This window comes from Suncus etruscus, chromosome 18, assembly GCF_024139225.1.
Source record: "Suncus etruscus isolate mSunEtr1 chromosome 18, mSunEtr1.pri.cur, whole genome shotgun sequence".
In the NCBI taxonomy this organism is placed as follows: domain Eukaryota; kingdom Metazoa; phylum Chordata; class Mammalia; order Eulipotyphla; family Soricidae; genus Suncus; species Suncus etruscus.
The window spans coordinates 60,817,438-60,844,594 of record NC_064865.1 but is presented as its reverse complement, the minus strand read 5'-3'; the positions used below and the strand labels follow the sequence as shown (position 1 = coordinate 60,844,594).

Sequence of the window (27,157 nt, the reverse complement as noted above, 5' to 3'; positions counted from 1 at the left end):
CAGGAAGTCAGACTGAGAAGCAGAGCCAAGGTAAAGATCTCTCCCACCATTTCTCCCTCCTTTCCTGAAAAAGCTCTTGAATCATCATATACACCACATGAAATCAGTTGATTTGACATGAATACAGTGATGAGAAAGGGACCAAGATTGATATAACCTAAAACATTAACATTCAAGTAAGCATAACTAACAAAGGGTTATTCTCAATGAGCTTGGCTAAATCACACAAGATCTCCCCTATTGGATCTTGAGATCTCATCAACACAGGAGCCAAGCAAGAGAGAAAATACAACTTAAAGATACCACCTCACATTATGTGCTAGTGTGAGTCAGAAGGACAGTTCCCTGTTTCTGGGAATGTCTCTGCAAAGACTACCACTGACTGTAGTACACTATGATTCCCAGAGTGGGTGAACCTTTCCTGCTAGTCAACAACTAGAAAATACTTCACAATCTGGGCCCTTCTCAGCCATCTGAGTCTCAGCTAGGTCATAATTTTCTGCCAGTACTGTCCTTTGGCCTGCTTTGGAGTAGCACAGGGCTTACCTGTGCCCCCATAATGACCCTGGAGACTCCCCAATAAAAACAAATAAGAACCCAAATTATCAGTTCAAATCCAGCCTGCAACCAAATACTTTGAGTTTGTAAACAGAAGTTCTTTTTAAAGTTCTAACTTCAGGATTTTTTTGTTGATTTTTTTGTTTTGGTTGGTTTTTTGTTTGTTTGTTTGTTTGAATAGGCATAGGAAAACAGGAAGGAGAAACCTTTGGGCTAAAAACAGAGAGACCTTACCCATAAAGCATCCTGCCATAAGACCAACTACAGGATATAGGCATACTAAGTTGTCTAACCTCTTTTTCTGTCTATGTGATCCCAGTAAAAGTTCACAATCACATTGTTGTGGTCAGGTTTCTGTAGTTCGAGATCCTGGTTTTTGTCCAGATCCTATCTCGAGGTCAGGGTAACAGGGAGAGCCTCTAGTTACACCTCACCATTAGGTTGCATTTCAGAGAATCCTGCCCTACAAGCAGGTTGCTGCTGTTACCAAGTCATCGGGGTGTTCTATGAACCCACTCTGGAGCAAGTTGATGCTAATACAGTATTAGGGTCTTCCCTGGAAGAAGTTTGATTCCTAGTGCTGTTGTAGAAAACTGTGTTGCTTCTATAGATAAGATTCAAGGTTAAGGGATGAATAACCAATGTCAAATCTTCTGGATCCTTAGCCAAGACACTATGACAAGTTTCAGGGTGTAAGACTCTACTAAAATATATAATTTATGTGTCCCTATCCCTATTAGATAAGAACTTATTTTACATATAAGATTTCCCCATTTTAATATGCCTATATGAAAGGAACAATGCCACACCTTATTTTAAATTTTATTTTTAATAAATAACGTATTTAATTGAATCATCATGAAATACACAGTTAAAAAGTTGTTCATGAGTGAGCTTCAGTCATACAGTGTCCAACACACTTCACCAGTGCACATTTCCTGCCACCAATGTCCCCAGTTTCCCTCCACCCTCCTCCCTGCTCTTGCTTCACCTGCCTCAGTAGCAGACATTTTTCTTCTTGTTCTCTCTCTTTTTATACTTTTAGAAACTGTGGTTTGCAATAATGTTACCAAAGATCTATCATGTATATTATTTTACTGCCTTTCAGTTCTGGTTCAGATTGATCATTTTCTTTTTTTGTTGTTGTTTTTGTTGTTTTTTGGTTTTTCATGCCACACCCATTTGAAGATCAGGGGTTACTCCTGGCTAAGCGCTCAGAAATTTCCCCTGTCTTGAGGGGACCATATGGGACGCCAGCAAATCCAACCAAAGTCTTTTTTTGGCTAGCTCTTGCAAGGCTGACACCTTACCTCTAGCGTCACCTCGCCGGCCCCTAGATTGATAATTTTCAACTGTTATTGTCAGAGTATTTCCTTCTCTGTTCTACCTGTTTTCTTTTGCTATTTGTAGCAAAATTCCTACTATGGATTTGTCCTCCTAGTCCTCCTTTTTACTATCTTTGAATACTATTACCATGCTATCTTCTCTTTTAATATCCCACAAATGACTGTGATCATTCTATCTATTCCTCTTCCTCTAACTTATTTTGATCAGTGTAATAATCTCTATATCCATCCATGTATAAGCAAACTTCAAAAATTTGCAGGAAGAAAGGAACTCTCACTGCTGGTGGTAAAGTTGACTGGTCCATTCTTTCTGGCAAACAATATATATATATACATATATATATACATATATATTCCTTGAATAGAAATTTAGCTTCCATATGATACAGCAACACTACTAATTCAAAGACATGATGCAGAAAAGCCCTCTGCACTCCAATGTACATTCAAAATAGCTAGATTATGACTCACAGAGATTATCTAGACCTTTGCTTTGTTTCTTTATACTCAACATGTGATCAACAGCATCTGACTCTTAACTTTTCCTTCTGACTTAGTATAATCACCATTCCATCAGTCTTCTGTAGTTGGTGGTCTTGGTCATTACGCTGATCCTAGGATAAAGCCTGGGGTGGTAGCGTCTTTCATTGTGTTTCCAGAAGACCCATTCAGTTGCAGTTGTCTCAGACTGACCTTTGGAATTAGAGATCTTGGTAGTTGTACAGATTTTAGGTCCAACCCTAGACTAGGGCTTTTTTATTGGATCCAGGATACGTTCTGCCCAGTCATGGTTGGCACAGTTAGTCATCTGTAGATAGTGATATTGGCTTTTACACAGATAAAAGGATGACAAGTCTCCTGATTTTGTCTTATCATTAGATAGTGAGGTAAGACAACCTGCTCTTAGATCAAGTTGTTGCCATTTCCTCATTGTTAGTATATCATATGAAAACTGGCATATGTTGGTGCCAGAGCAGTATTATGGATGTCCTAGGAGAGGGGGGCGTTGGTTCCTGGAGCTGTTGTGGGGAGCTGCGTCGTTTCTATGTCTGGGATCCAGGGTTCAAGGCTGGACGGTCGCTTTCTAATCACATAAAGTCTAAGTTGGGTCCACCTGACATATGCTCAAGGTGCGAGGTGCCTCTGTATTGTAAAAAAGTGTGAGTTCTTATCCCTAGTACATAAGAACTTGTTTTTATACATACAATTTCCCCCTTTTTTAGTATTCCTTTGCAGGAAAAAATGGTGCTACATTATATTTCTGGTGCATTTTCGGGTGAGAAGAGAAGAAGACAGAAACAGGACAAATATTAAAATATATATACTCACATATATAAAAAATAAAGAATTTTTAAAATAAATTTAAAAAAGTAATTAAATGAACAAAGTGATGCAGGGGACACTCTTACATTTGGGGAAAAACGGGATAAGAGATAGTATACTGCGCAAGGATGGCATGCAAATTCGTGAAGCATTCTATATAGAAGTTTAGGTAAGATAGTCATTTTGACTACGTTGATTCTACCTACCCATGAGCATAGAATGTTCTTCAATTTCCTTAGATCCTCTACTTGTCTGAGGCTCTGATCCAGTACCATGCTGTTTTGATCACTATGGCTTTATAGTATAGCTTCAGGTTAGGTAAAGAGATGCCACCCAGCTTCAGTTCAGTATGTATTTAGCTATCCTGGGTCTTCTGTGGTTCCAGATGAATTTTAAGATAGACTGTTCTAAGTATTTAAAAAATGATGTGTGAATTTGGATAGGAATTGCATTAAATCTATATAAAAGTTTAGGTAAGATAGTCATTTTGACTATGTTGATTCTACCTACCCATGAGCATGGAATGTTCTTCCATTTCCTTAGATCCTCTTCAATTTCTTTCTGAATTGTTTTGAAGTTTTCTTGATATAGGTCCTTCACTTCCCTTGTAAAGTTGATTCCTAGGTACTTAATATTTTTGATACTATTTTAAATTGGATTGTCTCCTGAATCTCTTTCTCCTCTACTTCGTTATTTGTATAGAGGAATGTATTGACTTTGTATCCAGCCACTTTGCTGTAATGGTTAATTTCTTCTAGGAGTTTTACTGTAGACTCTTTAGGGTTTTAGATGTATATCAATCATATCATCTGCAAAAAGATATAGTTTGAGTTTCTCTTTCCCTATTTGGATTCTTTTGATTCCCTTCTCTTGTCTGATTGCTATTGCTAGGACTTCTAATACTATATTGAATAAGAGTGGGGAGAGTGGGCAGATTTGCCTAGTTCCTGACCTTAGTGGAAATGTTTTTTGTTTTTCGCCATTAAGGATAATGTTGGCTGTGAGCTTTTCATAGATAGCTGCAACTATCTTGAGGAAGGTTACTTCCAGTCCTATTTTTCTGAGTGTTTTCAACATGAATGGATGTTGGATTTTGTCAAATGCCTTCTCTGCATTGATTGATATAATCATATGGTTTTGCATTTCTTATTGTTGATGTGTGTGGCATGAAATTGAGTCTACTTCTGAAAAACCCAGGGTCCCTAAATATCTCCCAAATTGAGAGACCAACTCCCATTCTCGGGGAGACCTTGACAATAATCGTCCGCAATAAATGATCCAAACAAAGAGGTTTTGGGGGACAAAGGTTTGGCCAAAAGAGCCTAATCCTCCCTTTTTCAATCTTTCTCCTCTCCTGTCTCTTCTCTTCGTCCTTCTCTCTGTCTCTCTCTTTTTGTCTCTCTGTCTTTCTCTGCGTGTCTCTCCTTCTGTCTTCTCTTCTCTCTCTACTCTCTCTCTTCTCTGTCCCTCTCCTCCATCTGTCCTCTCTCTTACTCTGTCTTTCTCTTTCTGTCTCTCTGTTTTTGTCTCTCTGTCTGTCTCTGTCTCTCCTTCTGTCTTCTCTTCTCTTTCTCCTCTCTCTCTTCTCTGTCCCTCTCTTCTGTCTGTCCTCTCTCTTTTTCTCTGTCTTTCTGTCTCTCTGTGTCCCTCTTTCTTCGTCTCTCCTCTTCTTCCTTTCTCTCCTCCCTCTCCTCTCTCTCTACCCACAACCTCCTTTGTCCAACTCCCTCTCTCCAACTGCCTCTGCCCAACCGTATCCTTTGGCCTCCCCTCCAAGCTCCTTTACTTCTAAATACAAAATAAATATAATACATAAAAATCAATATAAATATACTCTACAGATGTGGTGTGTGATGTTGATTGATATACATATGTTGAACCATCCTTGCATTCCTGGTATGAATCCCACTTGGTCATGGTGTATAATCTTTTTGGTGTAGTGTTGAATTCAGTTTGCTAAGATTTTGTTGAGGATTTTTGCATCTATGTTCTTTGGAATTTATGAGGTTGGTCTGTAGTTTTCTTTCTTGACAGTGTCTTTGCCATCTTTGGGAATGAGTGTGATATTAGCCTCATAAAAGGAATTAGAAAGGATTCTTGACTTTGGTTTGGAAGAGTCTGTGGATCAGTGGTAGTAATTCTTCTCGGAATGTTTGATAGAATTCCCCTGTAAAACCATCTGGACCTGGGCTTTTGTTCTTGGGGAGTTTCTTAATTACTGATTCAATATCCTCATTTGTGATTGGCCTGTTTAGGCTTTCTACATCCTCCTTATCCAGTCTCAGATGATGATATTTTTTCAGGAATATGTCAATTTCTTCTGGGTTCTCTAGTCTAAATGAGTATAGTTGTTCATAATAAGAACTTATGATGTGTTGTATTTCTTGGGGCTCTGTTGTAATCTTTCCGCTTTCATTTGTGATCCTACTTATTTGGGTGATTTCCCTGTTTGTTTGTTTGTTTGTTTGTTTTTGGTGAGTCTTGCCAGTGTTTTGTCTATCTTGTTTATTCTTTCGAAAAACCAACTCCTGGTCTCATTGATTGTCTGTATTGTTTTCTTAGTTTCTATGTTGTTTATTTATGCTCTGGCTTTTATTATTGCTTGTCTTCTTGATGTGTTAGGGTTTCTTTGGTGCTGTTATTCCAGCTCTTTAAGGTGACCCTTTAAACTGCTGATTTAGTCATTTTTCTTCTTTCCTGACATAGGCCTGTATTGCTATGATTTTCCTCCTAATTACTGCTTTTGATGTGTTCCACAGATTTTGACAAGTCATCTCTTCATTATCATTTGTCTCAAGGAATATTTTTATTTCTTCCTTGAGTTCCTCTTTAATCCAGGTATTGTTGAGCAGCAAATTGTTTAATCTCCAGGTATTGGATTTTTTCCATTGCTTCTTATAGTCAATTTTGACCTCTGTTGCATAGTGATCTGATAGCATGCTTCTAATAATCCTTTCATTTGTGATCTTATACATGTTGAATTTATATCCTAAGGCATGGTCTATTCTGGAGAAGGTTCTATGTGAGCTTGATAAGAATGTATATTCTGCTTTCTGGGGGTGGAGGGCCATATATAAGTCTATTAGCCCTAGATCTTCTAATTTTTTATTTAGTGCTCTTATTTTTTTGCTACTTTTCTGTCTGGTGGACGTGTCCAGTGGTGATAGTGGAGTGTTGAGATCTCCTACTACTATCATTTTTTCTTTCATGTGTTTCTCCACGTTTGCAAGCAATTGCCTTACATATTTTGCTGGTTCTGCTTTAGGTACATACATATTAACCAGGGTTAGTACTCCTTGATCTAGTGTGTTCCCCTGATCAGTAAGTAGTGACCCTCTTTGTCCTTGATCACTTTCTTGAGGTTGAATGCAATTTGGTCTGATATAAGAATGGCCATCCCTGTGTTTTCTTGTTTTCCATTGGCCTAAATAATTGATTTCCATCCTTTTATTCTGAGCCTGTGCCTATCCTGTACTTGTAGGTGTGTTTCTTGCAGGCATCTGAAATCCAGTTTATGTTTTCTAATCCAGCTCTCTGTTAATGTCTTTTAATGGGAGAGTTTAGTCCATTAACATTTAGGAAGTTATTGACAGAGAAGGCTGTTGTGTAGTTGTGTTGTGTAGGATGGTTCTTGTTACAATATGGGGTTTGGGTTGTGTAATTCATCTCTGAGTAGGTCATTTTGAATCGGTTTTGTTTGTGCAAATAATGAGTTTCTTTTGTTTGAGAATGCTTTTAATCTTCCCTCCCATATGAATGAGAGTTTTGCTGGGTAATAAACTCTAGGTTGGAAATTTCTTTCATTCAGTCATTTATTTATGTCATTCCACTGTCTTCTTGCTTGAATTGTTTCAAGTGGGAGATCTGGTTGATTCTAGTATAACTTCCTTTGTACTTGAGGGTTTTTTCTTTTTTCTTTTTTTTTTTTTTTTTTTTGTGGTTTTTGGGTCACACCCGGCAGTGCTCAGGGGTTATTCCTGGCTCCATGCTCAGAAATTGCTCCTGGCAGGCACGGGGGACCATATGGGACGCTGGGATTCGAACGGATGACCTCCTGCATGAAAGGCAAACGCCTTACCTCCATGCTATCTCTCCAGCCCCGAGGGTTTTTTCTTCCTTGTTGCTTTAAGGAGTTCATCTCTCTCTCTCTCTCTCTCTTGTCATTTGGATTACCATATGTCTTGGTGTTGGTTTATTAGGATCTATTTTATTAGGGACTCTTTTTTGTAGCAGGACAGCCCCTGAAGAGGTTGACTGATGGAGGGATGGAGAATGAGGCCCTTTTCTTCCAGCTCGTAGCACGTGTCTGCCACCCTGTCTAGCCCACGGTTCTGAGGTGAAACGGCGGGTAAACAGCTCGCAGACAATCAGGCTCGTGGAAATATTTGCTTTATTCGGATGGACAAAACTGAAGTCCAAAGACTCCGATTCAGTTCCAGCCAGCCAAAGCCCCTCGCCTTCCACAGACCCTTGCTCTTATAGTCCAGAGTCAGGTCCCACCCAATGGTGGGATCAGATACCAACCAATGGTGGAAGCAGAATCAGGTCCTACCCTAGGGTGGGGGCAGAATGCCAGGTCACACCCTAGGGTAGGGCACAATCACCTAATCAGATTAGGGTGAGCAACATAGTAATCCCCCAAAATATTTACATACACAACATTTTTTAATTCCTGGATTTGCATCGAAGCCTCTTTCCAAAGGGTGGAAAATTTTCCTCTATTATTTCCCTGATTATATGTTCTTCCCCTTTCCCTGTTTCCTCCCCTTCTGCTATACCTATAATTCTTAGATTATTTATTTTTCTTTTTTCATTAAATACTGGACTTTTTCTTCCAGTGCTTTACCTTTTAATTCCTTTTTGGTTCCATGTCATTTTTGGTTTGCAATTTTTGTTCAAGTTCTTCTATGTGGTTCTCCAACTGTGTGATTCTGCTTTTAATTGCCTTCTACGATATTTTTTATTTACTTTAATTTCGTTTGTATAAAATCTCTCATGTTCTTTAACAGGTCTTCTTTAAGTTGGTTAATTTGTTCATCTATGGATTTCTTGTATTCATGGGCTAGTGATTCTTTTATTTCTTTTACTATGGCTTGCTTTTCTTTTCTCATGGCTGCTTTTGGGTCTTCATCTATTAGGTCTGGGCATTTTGTGGACTTGGAAACTTCTTAGGATTTCTCTCCATATCTCCAGATGTTAGTCTTCCTTAGTTTACCCATATTTATTTGCATTTATTGGTTTGGCTTGGAGTGCAGTGCCTTCAGATTTCAGCTTGGTTTTGCCACCTGTGGCATGGGACTGAGTCCCATCACTGGAGTGGATCTAGAATGGTTCCCATTCTAGATGGGAATGTTGGCTGAGGTCGCTGAGGTATGGCCTCTCCCACGTCCTCCAGTCAAGCCTGGTCAATTGCCCCCCCCCCTTACTTCCTGCTAGCTAGTGCAATTTCACTCCTGGGCACAATAATAGAGGGCACATTTGAGCCTAGATCACTTACCCCTCCCCCTCCTGGGAGTCAGTGGTGATCCGCCCCATATCACTCTGGAGCTCAGAGCCAGTTCTTCCCTCCCCCACTTGGCAAGCAGCAGCCAAGGCCCTTCGGGCGCCTTTCCCCTACACAACTGGAAGACCATGCTACTCTCCGGGGCTCCCCTTTGCATCTTTTCTTCACAAGTTCTCAGAGTTCAAACCATGGACATCCCCATTTCTGGCTATTTATTTCCATGTTAAATATAAGTGTGAAACTTCAGGGGCTTTGAGGATGGGTAGAGAGACAGGAAAGTGGGTAAGGCAGTGGCCTTGCATGGGTTGACCTGGGTTTAATCCTTTGCACCATAGACGGTCTCTTGGGGCTGGCAAGGAATGATCCTTGAGCAGAGTCAGGAGTAAAGTGCTAAGCACAACAAGGATGGCCTAAAACAAACAAACTCCTTTCCATATGAAAATGTGCAAAGAAGCACAGAAGAGGGGAGAGTTTGGGGAGCAGAAATCTCTGGTATCCTCAACTACTTCAAATTTACATTGCATATTCAGGGCAAATTTCACCTGCTGGTATATAAAAAAGCAAACCACTCCACAAAAATTCAATAATGTCCTTAACCAGAGCCATAATACTGTGGGGAGAGCAATTATCTTGTGAACTTGGATGATGGGGTCCTATATAATTCCCTGAGCCCCTCCAGGAGTGATTCCTGAGTGCAGAGGCAGAAGTGACTCCTGAGTAAGCAGTGTAGTCCCATATAAACAAAAAAAGTTAAAATCACTTCTGCCTTTGTGATTCAGCTGTGGCCATTCCACATTCTCATTGCAGAGGGGAACTGAGCAGACTGTGTTTTGGTGAGGAGGGTCAGAAATTCCCGCTCAGCTGTGAGTTCTGATCTGGAAGTGGGAAGGAGAGTTAAAAGGTTCCCTAAGGACAGTGACAAAGTCCTGGTTGGTTCGTAATTAATTCTCTTTGACATGTCCTCAAATTGCCCCTGTGCCCATGAGTTATCTACTAACACAACAAACACTGCATAAACATTTATAGCAGAGAACACATTTAGAGACCATAGAGCCAGAAGTAACCCCTGAGCGCTGCTGGGTTGACTCCCCCAAAAAAGAATACATTGGAAAAAAATAAGAACCTAATTGCCTCCAAGAAGGTGAGTCAGTGACTGTCTGAGTCACCCCAAGGTAATAGAAGAGAGAGTTCCCAGATTGGAGATGTGGGAGATGCAGGTAGAATGCCTGAACCTGGGTCCCCCACAGGCTCAGAGAGGGAGAAAAGAAGAGGGTGTGCAGGAAGCTGGATGTTCCTGCGGCTACCTCCCTTTCACCATAACCTGCTATGACACCAGGACAATGCAGGAAGTCCGGGAGGGTGGTGGCCCAGTCCTGGCCCTCCCTTGTTCCTGTCTGCACCTATAATAAGGGCTCAGAGCTCTCAGACTTCACCCAACACCAGAGATCTGGAGAGCAGGTAAGATAAGGCCCAGAATTGGGGCAGTGGAAAGGATGGGAGGGGATATACCAAGGTCCCAGTGGTCCCCTTCCAACTCTGCATTGCCTTGTGCCTAGCCTGGAGGTTATGAATATGCCACTGTGGGGCACAAAGCACCAGAGCTCAGTTCTGGGTCTACTCTGTGCCAAGTGCCCCTACACATTATTTTTGGGATCAGGATCTCCTGGGGTATCTAAGCCAAGCTGAATGTGGCTGCCGCTAGCTAGCTGGATTATGCTGATTGTTTTCCTTAACAGGAATCTCTCTCCAAGGGGCTCCTTTTAGTGGACAGCTTGGAGTCTGGTCTCTGGCCTGTGTGTGACTTCAGAAGTTAAAGCAGGTGCAAAGAGGCCTTGGAGTCAGAATTAGACCCTCAAAGTTCAGCCTCCATCACAGGGACACCCCACCCTGCTATCTGTGGGAAATTGAGGCTAAGGAAAGTGTAAAGATACTTGATGGTATATCACAGAGCTGTGCATGGGAGGGTTGGTCCAGCTGTTCAGCAGCCCCTGGGCAGTGCTGGTTCAACTCTCCTCTATGGCATAGGGGCACCTACTCTCCATATATACACCAGTATATCTGGCTATGTTAAACTCGGGCTGGAGAAGGGAATTAGGATTCTTTGCTATCCTTAGTGGGGTGGGCAGCTTGTCTTTCTGTCCCCAGCCTGGCGACCATGGAACCCCTGAACTCTATCAACACAGCCTTCGCACTGAAGCTGTACAGTGAATTGAGCCAAGAGGACCCAACTGCCAACCTGTTCTTCTCACCCGTCAGTTTGTTGTCAGCGCTGGCCATGGTCTTTCTGGGCACACGGGGCAGCACCGAGGCACAGATGGCCAAGGTCAGACACCAGACACCAGGAGGCCAAGCCTACTCTGCTCACAGAAGGTTTGAGGGTGCCAGATGGGGTTTTTCCATGCCAAGACTGGCCCTGGACACTGGCTGGCCTCATGAGGAATGAGGCAGGAAGTGAGGGCAGCACCAGCCCCTGGGACCACATCTGCACAGGACAAATCTGGGGGCAGCTTCAGAATCCAGAACCTTCTCTAGGGCTGTGATTTTCAGGTTTTTCTTTGCATGTGATGGTTGTACCTGCCCTTTGCAGTGGGAGGTGACAGAGAGACTGTACCTGGAGGGAGGCCCAGATACTATTTTGGGTCCCAAGGTATTTGGCCATTTCTTTGTCCAATGCTTTTACCCAGCATCCAGCTTTGGGCCTTGGTAGGCCACCCTGAGTCATGAAGTCAGACAGTCTCATAGGAAGAGGATAGCATGGATGGGACTTAGCTTCCTTGGGTCCTGACTATTCTTGGTTTCTCTCCTGGCTCTGAGCTCTGGGCTCAAACCCTCTTCTATACTCAGAGAATCACTCCTGGCTCTATGCTCTGGGCTCCTGACTGACTGCTCAGGGCTCTCTCCCAAGTGTTTTCTAAGGGCTTTCTAAGTGTTTCCTAGGTCTGTGCTGAGCTCCTGGTCATGAGCTTGTTCCTGCCACAAAACAGATACTACTTCTGTGCCACATGGGAAATCTAGCCCTCCTTCACTCTGATAAAAAACAATACAATTTTTTTCAATACCTCCCTTTTAATATAAGTTTATGCCCATTATCACGTGCACAAAGTCACAGATTTTTGTTTGTTTTTGTTTTTGGGGCCACACCAAGTAATGCTCCGGAGTTATTCCTGGCTATGTGCTCACAAATTGCTCCTGGCTTGGGGGACAATATGGGATGCCTGGAATTGAACCCAGTTTTGTCCTGGGTCAGCTGTGTACAAGGCAAATGCCCTACTGCTGTGCTATCATTCCAACCCCGAAATGTCACAGCTTTTAGCCTGTTTCTCACATTGCAACAGCTCAATTCTAGCTAGTATGCAAACACTTAAGACACTATAACATACTTTTCTTTCCCCTGTCTTAAGCAAGAAACTGGCAATGCCTGGTAACATCTAAATGAACTTCTTGGTTTGGAATTGATTCTCAGAAAATTTAAACTTTTTCCACATGCTGAGGTGAAAGGAGCTGTTTTCCCATAAGTGAGTTTCTATGCTAATCTGTGCTCAAAGTAAGCCCTCTGATTGTAAATTCTTGAACACCTGCATTAAATATGATTCTTATTTTGATGACTCACATCTGAGATAATATAGCCAAATTGTATTTGATAGCAAGAGGCACAGAATCTGCTCATTTATATTTCTCTTTTGGGGGGAAGAAATACAGAAATGTATAAATATTTTGACTTCATTATTGTTAATTATTAAATATAAATAAAATATTTTGATAATTAATTCACATAACTGTAATCTACAATGATAACCAATATAGAGCAAAAGTTTCCCTTCATGTCTAAATAATAATTTTTATAAAACTATATAATTTATATTCTCTATCATTTCTTTTCTTGAAAAAAAATTCATTTGGGAATAGTAGAGTTCAGTGGGTAAAATGCTTGTCTTTAATGTGACTGAATCATGTTCAATTCCTGATAACCCATAGAGTTGGGGGTAAAAACTGAGCACCACCATGTCTGTTCCTCAAAAACAAACACAATTACTAATTTTTAACTGGAAATTACGCTGACATATATTTTAATGAAAGCCAATACAGGGTATCATTTTCAGGTATCTTATATTAAAAATAAACAATTTTAATGGCCGGAGCCATAACTCAAGTAGGCAGGGCATTTAGCCTGCAAGTGGTTGATCCAGGTTCAATCCCTGGTATCTAGTAGTGTACCTCAAGCCTGCCAGGAGTAATTCCTTAGTGCAGAGTCAGGAGTAACCCCTGAGCTCTGTTGGGTGTGGCCCTAAACTCAAAATTAGATAAAGAAAATAAAATAAATCGGTCCAGAAAGAATATGTCCTTTCTCTTAGACTCTTCATTTTGACATGCTGAAAGATATACATCCGAGATTCCAGAGCCTGAACTTTAAAATCAATAATCATGGAGCTTCCCACTTCCTGAGGATCGCCAACAGGCTATATGGAGAGAAGACGTACAAGTTCCTCCCCGTGAGTACTTAAAGCCATGTTTTATAACTCACTAGAAAGTGCAAAGCATGGCCTGCACACTCAAACTATAGATAAATTGTTTATGTTTCCCGAAAACTCATTAGCCAGATTTCCAGATAATGAAAGGGGTTTCACTCCACAAATCTGGGTGAGAAGATCAACTGGAGTTCATGCTCCATAAGCAACAGTGAATCCCTTGCTCCCCACAAGTACAGCAACATTTGGGTGTTGATGAAAATATTATGTAAAGTTTAGGGAAGAATTGATCTGGAAATCTGGGAATGTATGTACTTAAGATAAACACTAGGTAGAAACATGTGTGGGAGTCAGTATGAGTGTATGCATGTGTGTGTTTGATCCAATAAATAAGAGCTAGATCATTTTGTTGACATTTAAATGTATGCTATGCCACTTAAAGCAATTTTTCTTGTTTTTAAAAGAATCTAGAAAGCAGCCTGTTAATGTTATTTCATTTATTCAGGGCATTTCTTTTTCTCTTTTGTGAAACAGGAGTTCTTAGATTCGACCAAAAAATTGTATGGAGCTAAGCTGGCCCGCGTGAACTTCCAGCATGCATCAGAAGAGGCCAGGAAGGTGATCAATGAGTGGGTCAAAGGACAGACGAAAGGTAAGGCCTGGGCACAGTGTCACTCACCAGACAAGCTCCTGCTCCTTGGGCCTTTCCGAGGTAGATTTCCAAGGTAGAAGTTGTGGCTTGTGTGGCCTGAGTCATAGCACACAGTGGAGGGCATTTGACTTGCATGTGGTTGGCCCAGATTCTATCCCCAGCATCCTATAGTAGCCTTGAGCCTATCAGGATTGATTTTTAGCACATATTCAAGAATAACAACTGAGCTCTTCCAAGTGTAATCTAAAAAACACACACAGACACACAATGAAACTGCACCTAAAAATTCAACATGATGTCTTGTTGAATTAAATATTAATTATAGTGTTTTGGTGGGCATGGATGGATTGGGGAGTCTTTCTCAGCCTTCCTGGCCCTTGCAGCTTTTTTTGCCTGGCATGCCTGATGGTTCAGGATAATGGTGAGAAAATGATCCACAGCTGTCATGAAGTTTTAGGGACAAGGTTTTATTACAAGGCCCTAGCCACAATGTTTGGCTTCTAAGCTAAGCAGCCTCTTTCCTGCTCCTGCATCTATTCTGTCTCTATCATCTCTCCCCCTCCTGGATCCTTCTCCTGAGTCTTCTGCCTTACCCCTCTTCCAGACCCCTCTAATTAGTACTGGGTGGGCCTGGCCATCAGGTAAATTAGCATTTGACCTCTGAAGGGGTGACATCTGCCTCTTACTTAAAAAAAAAAAGGTTATCCTTTGTTTTTCCTGACTCCCACCAGCCAAAGGCAGGAACCCTAATATTTCCCAAAACTTAAAGTCCAAAATGTAAAATTAAAATATCAGCCTTTTCCATAAACAGAACTTTTCTTCAAAATACACTTGTAGTTTAAAATTCTTAATGCTATTTTACCAAGCACTTTTATACTGGGATATCCTCAGTTTCTTTCATATACCTTCCTTAAACAAAATTACAAGAACATTTATACAGAAAATACAGTTTGAAAACAAGCTACTACATTAAAATACACAATATACATTATGCAATTGGGAGTATTAATTAGGAAAAAATATAAAACACATTTAAACCAGCAAGACAATGATACAATGGATTAAGAGTTAACCTGAAACAGTCAAATGCAGGAGGTATAAAAACCAACTTTTTAGTTGGGCTTCACTGTTTTCTCCTATTTATAATTTTTTCCTTCACTCTCACGAAGTTTGTTCAGATGTCGTTAAGCTGTGGGTGACTAGGGTGCGCAGGCTCGTCAGGTGGACCCTACAGTTAGTATCAGGCTAGAGCAGCATGCACCTTTCCATTTGCCTGCCTATGCACCCCCAGTCCTGTGAATCAGAGCCTCAGAGTGCCCCACTTGCCTGTCCAAAGGGATGGAGCTTTCTGGTGCATCTCATTGAGAAAGTGGTTGGTTGCTGCTGACTTCTGGAAGTTTAACGCACTTAAGGTCATCTTAGCCTGAAAGTCCATTGGTTCCAAAGACAGAAGCCATGTTCGGGGGCCAAAGGACATCATTGATATATCAATTTGCTATCAATAAATTTTCTTTCTGGCTTTCCAAATGGTCTCTATAAGTCTCTGCAAATTTGAAGACCGAGGTCCTGGGAAAAAAATGACTTTTTGCAGAAAAGTCGCAGTCTTAGGCCTCTGAGGGGGCTGTTCCAAGATTTCAGCTCCCCTCCTTCATAGGGGACTCCACCATGTTTAGAAAAGGGACTACATGACCCACGCTTGTGGTCTCTCCAGTCTCATTTCAGCTGAAAAGAGCCAAAATTAAACACAAGACCAGGAATCTCACCATCTCGATGTCTTCTAGAGTCTAGATTTCAATTCCATGTAAGGGCACCATTTTGTTTAATCAAATATTAATTATAAAGTCTTAGGTGTTTCATGGTTGAGTGGAGGACCCTTTGTTGGCCTGCCTGGTGCCTCTAGCTTCTTTGGCCTGGCGGGTCTGACAGTTCAGAATAACGGCAAAGAAATGATTCATAGCAGTCATGAATTTTTAGGAGGCAAGTTTTATTAATATCTTTATTTAAACACCTTGATTACAATCATCATTGTGGTTGGGTTTCAGTCATGTAAAGAACACTCTCCTTCACCAGTGCAACATTCTTATCAATCTCCCAAAGCCACTATATTTGGTTTCTAAGCTAAACAGCCCTTTTTCTGCTCCTGATTCTATTCTATCATCTCTACCCCTTCTCTTCCCCCTCCTGGTGCTCCTGCCTTACCTCTTCTCAAATCCCTCTAATTATCCTGAACAGACCCCTCCTAGTAGAGGGTGGGCCTAGCCATCAGATAAAATTAGCATTTGCCCTGGGGATATGTAACGATATCCTTGAAGACACTATTATATTTCACATTACATGTTCCTCCAAAGTAGGTTTTACAAATTGTGCAAATATTGAGTGTAAAAGAAAGGTAAAAGGATCACTGTGGATTTGTGCATTCGAGTCAACAGTGTCAATTTTTATGTATTTCTCTTTCCCCAACATCATTTCTAATTTCTAAGACATGAGACATGGTATGTGTGTGTCAGGAGGGGATCTGTCTTATTGGATATGACCTAGTCTGGGGATGACTCTTGATTCCTAATTTGTATCTTTTATGGTGGTCACAAAGTCATGTTTGATGAACCAGTCATATGTGCTTTTGTAAGAGCCTTGTTTTCATGGATAATATTCTTACTTGTGGATATTCCCCTTTCTATTGAGAAAATAGTCCTACTATGGGGATCATAATTATTCACAGATATTGATGATCCAACATTTCATGGAGAAATACTTTTTGTTCCATAACAAATTATAACTACTCACAACACAAGACTCATCACATTGAGGAGGCATTTATCTTTCTTGCCTGTAGCCCTCATACTCTGCTTGCTTGCTTTAAAGAGGCATGTTGTCTTCCTAAGGTAACCCATGAATTGGCTTATTCCATGTAGAAATCTCTGACTTAATCTCTGGTGAGAAAAAAAATGAAATGAATGAAAACATGTTTGTTATTGAAGATAACTTTGCTCATCAAAAGTCACTTTTGATTTTCAGCTCTAATATTTCTTTTACACACACACACACACACACACACTAACTTTCAAATTTACATAAACACATACTAACACACACAAATTTTTTTGGTTTCAGGGAAAATCCCAGAAGTCTTGGCCAAAGGGATGGTGGACAGCATGACCAAACTGGTGCTGGTGAATGCCGTCTACTTCAAAGGGAAGTGGAAGGAGGAATTTTCCAAACAAGTCACACAGGAAGCTACGTTCAGGCTGAATAAGGTGAGGCCCCACCACACGCATGCACACACTGCCTCATGCTCCTTATGCCTCAAAGCTATGCAGCCTCTAACAGCAACTGGCTTTGCTCCTGTTCAGAAAGACACTAAGAAGGTGATGATGATGTATCAGAAGAACAAATTCCCCTTGGGCTACATCAAGGACCTCAAGTGCAAAGTGCTGGAGCTTCCATACCAGGGCGACGAGATTAGCATGGTCATCCTGCTGCCCAATGACATTGAGGATGGAACCACTGGCCTCCAGAAGGTACTGCAGCCTTTCAGGCCTCCTAATAACCTGGTTTCTTATTTTCAGCCTAAGATGCTGGCCCCTGATGTGTTTAGTGAAGAGACTTTCCTTTCCTTTCCTATTCTTGGTCTTCCCATTTTCATCTCCCAACAAAAATTTGTTTTCTGCATATTACAATTCCAATAGCTGCAGCCTAGAAATAAACCCATGAATCAGGTCACAGATAGTGGCTAAGAAGTTACTTTGAATGTGTGACTGTACTAATTTTAATGTAAAAAACTTAAATCCCCAGTTTTTTCTAAAATCATTTAAAATTATTTTGTAAATTATTTTAAATATTTATCCTCATTTATTAATATAAGTGGTTGGATTCCAGTTATTTAAATAAATGACTCAAGTGCCCTTTGAGCTGTGAGTGAGACCTTCTTTCCTAGCATGAACTTTGCCCAACATGTCTTTTGCAAGTTATTTGAATTCCATGGTGGCATTTCTTTTACCAGATTGGACTGGTATATAAATAGAAATGGAATCTTTTTCAAGGCTTCTCCTTGATGTGTTTTCTTCGACCCATCTCCTACTCAAATTCTTTGCCAAAAAGGAGTTTTCTTGAACCATTTGTGTGTAGAGCGGAGGAAGTTTAACCTGCTCATTTCTTCTGCTGTTGTGTTTTGTTTACCTTCTCTGTCCTGGTCACATTAAATGTCTCAAACAAGGAGGTGAAGTCACAAAGGTAAAGGACATAGCCCTTCTAGCAGGATCACAGTACACCCCATATCAGTAGAGATCAAAATAAATAGATATTTACATTGCACTCTTTTCAACTGAGCTCATTACCCAAGACTCTCTCGGCTGGTAGTGGTCAACTTCCATTTATTCCAGTGTATTCAGGATTTAATATGTTCCCCCCAGTTGATGAATACAAAAGACCAGATCTGTTTGTTGATTAGAGACCATTTATTGTAGTCAACAAGACTTGTGGAGGATAAGACGAAGTGAGATACAAGCAGGACATAGCAAATAATAGGGGCTATTGAGGAGCCAGGGAGAAGATAAGCATGAAAATTTGGGCCTAAGAATCCCTATGCAGCAGTAGAGATTTGTAGGGATTAACTATACCTTAACCAGATCACTCTGTACAGGAAAAGAGATGGCCTGGAATCAAGTCCTATATGGAACTACTGATCATGGGGTAATAGTGACCCTCTTTGTCCGTCCTCATCTCTAGAGCACGTCTTACAAACTTTCATCTCAAGAATTCCTGGGAAAGTTGCTCTACAGAGACTCCAGAATGATATCTCTACAGGGGTTCTATCAGTCAGGTGGTTGAAGAACAGCATCACAGAGAGGAATCCAACAGCCCAATATGTTCTATAGTGATCCTGACTCATCACTGTGATCCAACAAGTCTTAGATGGGTGGGTGAGTGAATGATAAGAATAATGGACAGCCAGATGATGGATAATTGGTGGTGAGCACTATGATCAGACTCTCTTGACTTAAACTTAAGTAGCTTGGCACACAATTCTGTTCCATCATTAACATTGGAAAGACCATGCAACAGAAAATAAACTAACAGGAAAAATATTGCATGAGTCCATACATTTAAGTAAGGCTTAACCACCTCAATCACCATCTCACAATGGAAACCCGTCTTCAACTCTTTCTTTTTTCCATTCAAATTGCAGATTGAAAAGCAGTTGAATTTGGAGACCCTGAACAATTTGACGAACCCTAAAGAAATGTCTGTTAAGATGATGGAAGTCTATCTGCCCAGGTTCAAGCTGGAGGAGAATTACATCCTCAATTCCCACCTCACCCACATGGGCCTGACCCAGCTCTTTGATCAGAGTGAGGCTGATTTGTCTGGCATGTCAGGGGACAGAGATCTTTTTATTTCCAAAGTTATGCATAAGTCCTTTGTGGAAGTTAATGAGGAAGGCACAGAAGCTGCTGCAGCATCAAGCTCTGTTTTCAAACCCCGAACGGCAGTGATACAATTCATGTGTGACCACCCCTTCCTCTTCTTCATCCGTCACAATCCCACCAAAATCATCTTCTTTCTGGGCAGGTATACTTCCCCATAAGTGACTCCGAGCCCAAGGACCCAACCCCAGCTTGGTTTAAAGTTCATTAAAGATAACTGGTTAGCCATAGCTTGACCATTAAAGCTATCATCTAAACTCTGTCTTTGATGTGGACTGTTCCTTGCCTTTTTGGCTACAAGAGCCTAGTTTATCTTGGTTTCTATGGAAATTAAACTAATAATGCGTTTGGAAGGCTTCAAATTGATGAAAATTACCAATAAGAGACACTAGATTCTTTTAGTTATTAATTAGTTTATCTAAACACTATGAATATAAATGGTGTTCATAATACAGTTGTTTTTCACTTCCACAGATACAATGCTATTCATGATTGTGTTAGAGTCATGTGATCTGTAATGCCTTTGACAAGGGTACCTTTCATGCCACCAAGATTCTTGACACTGTAGGCTTTTGTAGAATGATTGTTGTTGTTTTCTTACCACAAACCTTTCATTTTATTTTATTAAAAGAATTTAGGAAGCCAGGAAAACCTTGTTTAAGGGAGGCTGGAAAAGAACAGTTCGATTGAAAGACAAGCCAATACCCAAACCAGGCCATGCAACTAGAAAATGTTTCCTGACCAATATTACCACATTCCATCATTACTTTCTCTTTCCTAATTATTATTATTATTATTATTATTATTATTAGTAGTAGTAGTAGTAGTAGTAGTAGTAGTAGTAGTAGCAGCAGCAGCAGCAGCAGCAGCAGCATTAGTATTTTTGGCCACAATCAGTGGTGTGTAGGCATTATCCCTAGCTCTGCACTCAAATACGGAATGTTGTGCATGGAACTCTTGTAGGTTGTATGCTCAGGAAGGGAGACATGAAGAGGGTAAAGAGGAAGATATGTGTGCCTGCAGGTCACCTCCCTTTTTCCATCTTATCCCAGGGCATCAAGACTTTGCAGGGTGTCCTGTTAGGGGTGGCAGAGCCTTTGGAAGACCTGATTTCTCTCTGCAGCTATAATAAAAGTGCAGTGCTCTCATACTTTGCCCTCTACCCTTCACTAAGGATACCAGATAGATTGAGACTCAATGTCTGTAGATCTGGAGGTGCAGGGAAAAGAGAACCTTTCCAGAATGAGATTGGTCCTGAGTTCGAGCTGGCCATTGCTGTGGTCTGTGCAGAGGTGAGGTGGGAATTGAGGGCAGCTGCCACAGGCTACGTTTGGTTCAGATGGGTTAGAGAACTTCTCTGAATTATCTTAGGAAAGTGGATGCACAAATGACATATGAAGAAAATGACAGACCACACAATTCTATGTGGGAGAAAACAGTGTTTCTGAGTTTAATGTGAAGAATAAAGGGTATAAATGAGGGATTTGCCAGCCACAGTTTTCTCTATGTCATGAAAAGAATGCTCTCCTACATTAAATTACAAAATGACTCTCTAGTAAACAGAAAAAAAAATTTCACATGGCTACTGATGAGTGGATACATTTCAAGTAAAAATCCAGAGTTAAGAAGAGAAGATAAATTTTAACATCTTAAAGCAGTTCCTGTACAGATAGTTCTAGATATCTATACTGATTAGGAGAATTTGCAAGGAGCCATTTTTTCCTAATTTATGAGAGAACAGGTATTGTTTATTTTTTCGTTTTGTTTTTTATTTTGTTTTGTTTTTGCAAACAGGCCTGGGAATAGGTTTTGTCTTAAGGGCTAACTTCCTATGGTCTGACTGAGAAAAAGTTGGGATTTTTTGTTTTGTTTTTCAAAAAAAACTTACCTGATAGTGATGCAAATCTACCTGGTGAAGTTTTTCCTCAGTTTCCCAATACTATTTCCTGAACAAAACTTTGGATGTAAGTTCTTAGGCAAGTATTAGTTATCAAATGCTCAAAATCTTTTAGAACAATTCTTTATGTTTAAATCAGCAGGGCATATAGAAGATGAAGAGAAATAAAGTTGTTTGGGGTGCTGAATTTTTACAGGTATAGGCAAATTAAATCAAGGCTATGTTTGCCTATAATAATCCTTATGTTAAGAAGTAAAAAGTTTTACTATATACACACAAAATGCAGCAGAAGGGATATTCTTCTTTTTTTTTAATTTTTATTTTTAATTATGAGAACAAGGGTGCAAAGAAAGAGGACAAGGTAAAGTTACAGTGGAAGGACAATCACCCATAACATAATTCTCAGAAGTCCCCTTGCTGATATCTTAACTTTGAAATTTCAGTCAAAGAACATTAAGATAAATAAGACAGAATCCATGTACAATTACTTTGTCCTTCAAGTCCCCAGATTGTAACCCATTATAATATTTCTTAACAGTACACAAGGCAATCTAAAGCCATAAAACTTATGTAACTCCTTAAACATTACAGGCATAGTATTTTCTTACATTTCCATATACATGCATATTAGCTTAAGTTAACCTCAAATTTTAAGTGAATTGTTTTTAAGGATTAGAGTCAAAGGAGCACAGTAAAAATGGTGTTAGAGTGGCAATTGTTGTTTGCATAGGCCCACCAAAATATGAGGGACATGGAAAGAAATAACGTTGGCCTAAGTACAAAGAGACCAGACCCCTGAAGTTTCCTGGCATAAGACAAAGTCTAGGCTCCAGGCAAGCTAGATCGTCCAATCCAATACATTGTCTGTAGTGCCAACACACTTTTATTTTTCACACAGTCTCTGTTGTTGGTATCATGTTTCTGTATTAAAGATCCTGGAATCTGCATATCTTACATTGAAGTCAGGATGTGGAGCATCCTCTCCTTTCACCTCACAATCAAAGGGCAATGCAGGGAGCCCTGTCCTGTAAGCAGGTCGTTGTTGTTGTTAAGTCTTCTCAGTGTTAAGGGAAGTCTCTTTTGAGCAGGTCGAAGTCTGAGCAGTGTAGGTCTTCCGTGGTAGAGGATTGCTTCCAGGAGATGTTATAGACCAGCCTGGATGTTTCGTGGATGGCTTTCCTGGTTCAGGGGAGAATGGAATATGCCCTTTCTTCTGAGGTCTGTGCCAGGTCGTTATGTCAATGTTCAGGGTGTAAGGTCCCTTTGCACTACAAGATTTGTGTGTTCCAATCTCTATTAGATAGGATCTTATTTGTATTTATACTATTTTCCCATTTTAATGTGCCTATGCAAATAAGAAGCAATGCCACATGGTGTTATTGGCGCACATGGGGGCCATAAGAACAATTACAATGATTCCCAAGACATGGTTCAATCATAAGCATTAAACTGGGGGACTCTTCCACCAAAATTCCTTGTTAAACAGCTCAAAAAGAGAAGATAAAAAGTGGTTAGAATCATCACTGTATAAGATAACATTTAGTAAGAATTATAGCTGTAAGAAAAAAAAACAAAATAGTCTACAGAAATAAGTGTCCATTTTATGTATCTTGAAACAGTTTGGGGTTGTCACACACAATGCACAGCTTTGGACTGTGATTAGGATTGTACACTACTGAAGTTAAAAAGAGTAAAGTAGGTTAGTGATGTTTGAGGGGGGGTTAGAGAGTTAAGGAGTAAAAAAGATCTTTGTAGGGGTGTGGGAAAGGAGAGAATACAAAATAAACATTCTGTATACGGAAAACATAACATAAGAATAAGGAATATTCTGAATACATGAAGTACATGAAGTACGAGCGGGGGCGTGAGCCCCCGCGCGGCTCTGTAGTTTTTGGATGCCTAGGGAGGAATTTCTCACCCCCTCCCCACAGGGCCCGATTAACCAGGCGTGGCCCTGAAGACCCGCCTGGTGTGGGGGAATCTTGTTCCCCTGGACTAAGTGGTCAGCCCAGGGGTCCTATGGCTAGCTGTCCTGCCCAGAGCCCCCAACATACCAGGCAAACACACCAAGAAATCCTGGCATTCGGAGTGTTCTGAGCCCAGCCAAGCCTCTGTAGTTTTTGGATGCCTAGGAAGGAATTTCTCACCCCCTCCTCCCAGGGCCCGATTAACCAGGCGTGGCCCTGAAGACCCGCCTGGTGTGGGGGGAATCATGCTCGCCTGGACTAAGTGGTCAGCCCAGGGGTCCTATGGCTAGCTGTCCTTCCCAGAGCCCCCAACATACCAGTCAAAAGCCCACGAAATCCTGGCATGTGGAGTGTTCTGGACCCAGCTGAGCCTCTGTAGTTTTTGGATGCCTAGGGAGGAATTTCTCACCCCCTCCCCACAGGGCCCGATTAACCAGGCGTGGCCCTGAAGACCCGCCTGGTGTGGGGGAATCTTGTTCCCCTGGACTAAGTGGTCAGCCCAGGGGTCCTATGGCTAGCTGTCCTGCCCAGAGCCCCCAACATACCAGGCAAACACACCAAGAAATCCTGGCATTCGGAGTGTTCTGAGCCCAGCCAAGCCTCTGTAGTTTTTGGATGCCTAGGAAGGAATTTCTCACCCCCTCCTCCCAGGGCCCGATTAACCAGGCGTGGCCCTGAAGACCCGCCTGGTGTGGGGGGAATCATGCTCGCCTGGACTAAGTGGTCAGCCCAGGGGTCCTATGGCTAGCTGTCCTTCCCAGAGCCCCCAACATACCAGTCAAAAGCCCACGAAATCCTGGCAGGGATATTCTTCTTAAGGCCAAATAAATGTTTGTTATGAAGCAAGTAGAATGTCAATACTATTAACATACATCTCATCAGCCATCCACAATGAGGGAAAGACTTCTGATTGGTTGGTCATTCTTGGAGAGATATTTTCCAGGAATTTTTGACCAGTTATCCACACTGGGGTAAAGCTCCTCATTGGGCCTTCTGGTAAGATATTTCTCAGGAAGTTTTGAACAGCTTACCCATGCTAGGGTATGAACATCCTAGCGAGTCTTCTGACTGACTTCCTCTGAAAATATTAAAATTACTATTATGTTAATGCTATGACAGGCAGCTCCAGACCCCTTGGCCAAATCTGAATAGGACATGTCTGAGACAGCTTTGGAGAGTATAGAACCTTCTCTAGGGGCTGGGATTTATGGGTTCTGTTTTTATGTGATGGTTGTACCGGCCATTTGTGGTGAAAGTGACAGAAAGACTGTCCCTGCAGGGAGGGCCGGGCAGAATTTTGATTTTCACTGCCCTCTGGATATTTCTTTGTTCTGTTGATTTGTTTACTTTTAGTAGTGTGTGAATTTATTTATTTTTATGAATATCTTTATTTAAGCACTATTATTACAAGCATGTTTGTAGTTGGGTTTTAGTCATAAAAAAGGAATACTCACCTTCTCCAGTGTAATGTTCCACCAGCAATGCCCTCCAACTCCCTCCTCTCCCGCCCCTCGCCTGTATACAAGACAGGCATTCTATTTCTCTCACATAATACCATTGTCATAGAAGTTTTTATTATAGTTATTTCTCTAGCTGAACCCATCACTCTTTTTGGTAAGCTTCATATTGTGAGCCAGATCTTCCAGCTCTCATCTCTATTGTCTCTGTGTATTATTACAATAATGTCTTTTAATTTTTTTTCTTATAATGCATAGATGAGTGTGAGTATTCTGTGTCTATCTTTCTCTCTCTAACTTATTTCACTGAGCATAATAGTTTCCATGTCCATCTATGTATAGGAAAGTTTCATTACTTCACCTTTTTGATGGTTGTTGAGAGTTTTGATAAAGAATGGGTGTTGGATTTTATCGAACACTTTCTCTGCATCTATTGATATGATCATATGGTTTTTATTTTTATTTTTGCTGATATGGTATATTATGTTGATTGATTTATGTATGTTAAACCATCATTGCATTCCTGGAATAAAACCTACTTGTTCATGGTGTATGACCTTCTTGATAAGACATTGAATCCTACTTGCCAGGTTTTTTTTTTTTTTTTGAGGATCTTTGCATCTGTGTTCATCAGGGATATTTGTCTGTAGTTTTCTTTTTATTGCAGCATCTCCATCTGATTTTGGTATCAGGGCTACAGTAGCTTCATTAAAACTATTTGGAAGTGTTTTTTTTTTAAATTTCTTGAAAGAGCTGATAGCCAGTATAAGTGAAAAGAATTCTGTGCTTTGAATGAGGAAGCAGCATAAGGTGAAGGGAGTGTAGCTAGTTTAGAAAGTAGGATCTTGTGACAAAACATGAAAAACTTGTTTTGCTATAATTTGGAAGGCTGGCCGGAAAGCAACTAGCAAGGAAGATAGAAATTGTTTGTTTACCACATAGATGCTGAAACTAGAATAGTGCGTTTGCAAATAGCTGGCCCTGCTTGCCTTTGAGTTGTAAATTTATTTGGCCAGGGGAAACACTTTGTAGATTTTGGTGCCGAAAATTTCCCTGAGTCATTGGCCATATTTTGGCCTGTAATTTTTACAAGGGAGAGAATGTGCAGAATAAGAAGAAAGAAATTGTAATGTCACTATCATATCATGAATTTCAGAAATATTGCCAGTTATCCATGTAAGGGATATAATTAACGTCCACCAATGGGCCTGCTGTCTGGGGGAAACTGACGCTGAGGAGAGAGCACAGTCAGTTAATGGGATGTCACAAAGGCTGCCAACAGGAAGGTTGGTCCAGCTGTTTAGTCCATGGGCAGTGCTAATAAACCTCTCCTCGTGGCACTGAGGTATCCCCTTCCCCCAATGAAACCAGCCTGGCTGGCTATGTTTGGTTCAGGAACAAGGGGTCATTTTGGGAGGCCACACACCCTTCTTGGCAGGGTAGGCACTGCTCAGAAAAATCATAATAGATACTCTGGTGGGCCTGGTTCCCCTAAAATGGAGTTGTCTATGTCACAGCATGGCAATTAACATAAAAAAAATTTGGCTAGATGTAACTTTGGGCTGTTGAACTTTTACCAGGTATAAAATCTGCATCTCTTTTAAATATATCCTGTCTCCTTCATTTACCCCTTATACAAAAAACCTTCTCCCCTCAAATATAGGAAGTCTGTTTGCAAATGTGAGAATTCTTTTCATACCATAGAAAAATTGTCTGGAAAAATTTCCCATTTATATCCCTGATTCTTCATTAAAGACTGGAATACTGTTCTCCCACATAGCTTTGTGTTGTCTCTTTCTTCATATTTTGCCATCCATATGAAAGGTCCAGACGTCCTAATCTAGCTGCCCGACGCAGAGAAATGAAGAGACTGATGCCCAGGCAAATGCTCTAGCAAGTTCTTTATTTCTGGCAGGTCAGGGTCTAAAGCGTGTCCATAAAAGGACAGAGGCAAAAGACCCTGAGCTTTTGTCCAGTCTGTTTATATACTCTTCAGGCAAAAGCAAAGTCACTCTTAGTCAGTAATTGTTAAAGATCAAGACAAGCTTTGAAGAGAAACAGGCAGTAAAGGGCGGGAAATACAGACCACATAAGGGGCTGTAAGGGGCTGTAAGATAAGGGAAATGCATCATTTAAACATACCTGTGACATTTAGATAAAGGGAATTACCCACGAAGGGGGCTCCTACCGAGATAAGGGGAATTGCCCGCGCAGGGGCTGTAAAACGCAGGAAGTTAAAGACTACATCTGGGCCCTAACTCTTCAAAAAAGACAACTTAAGTAAAGACAACTTAGGCTGTAACTCATCAGAAAGACAACTTAAGTAAAGCATTAAAAGAATAAGAAAAACAACTCCGTTTACCATTAAATCACACTGGGTTACATTATTTTAACTTTTCACATACATCCACTCTCCTCGAGGGAACTCAAAGAAGTTCTCTAATGCAGGCAGACCAAAAGCTAGCCACAGCATCCCACCCTCAGCCTGGGAGCAGCACTCAGATCAGTCTGTTTCATCCAGATACTGCAACAGGTTCTTGACTGGGTTGTAGCCCAATGGGATCT

The 27,157-nt window shown here is 40.9% G+C and overlaps 1 protein-coding gene across 1 annotated transcript; it reads left to right on the top strand.

The window, feature by feature from the left end:
- Positions 1-10,878: 10,878 nt before the first annotated feature.
- On the top strand, positions 10,879-19,432 carry LOC125996052 (leukocyte elastase inhibitor A-like). The gene is made up of 6 exons (XM_049765015.1): positions 10,879-11,053; positions 13,083-13,220; positions 13,731-13,848; positions 16,960-17,102; positions 17,199-17,366; positions 19,034-19,432. Exons 1-6 carry the CDS (start codon positions 10,886-10,888, stop codon positions 19,430-19,432), a joined length of 1,134 nt encoding a protein of 377 aa, XP_049620972.1. The 5' UTR covers positions 10,879-10,885.
- Positions 19,433-27,157: the final 7,725 nt, after the last annotated feature.

Excerpts from the sequence above, each read along its gene's own strand:
- LOC125996052 (XM_049765015.1), top strand. The coding sequence starts at position 10,886 with ATGGAACCCCTGAACTCTATCAACACAGCCTTCGCACTGAAGCTGTAC. Across the intron at positions 13,221-13,730 it reads AGACGTACAAGTTCCTCCCC|GAGTTCTTAGATTCGACCAA; the intron begins GTGAGTACTTAA and ends TTTGTGAAACAG. Across the intron at positions 17,103-17,198 it reads CTACGTTCAGGCTGAATAAG|AAAGACACTAAGAAGGTGAT; the intron begins GTGAGGCCCCAC and ends GCTCCTGTTCAG.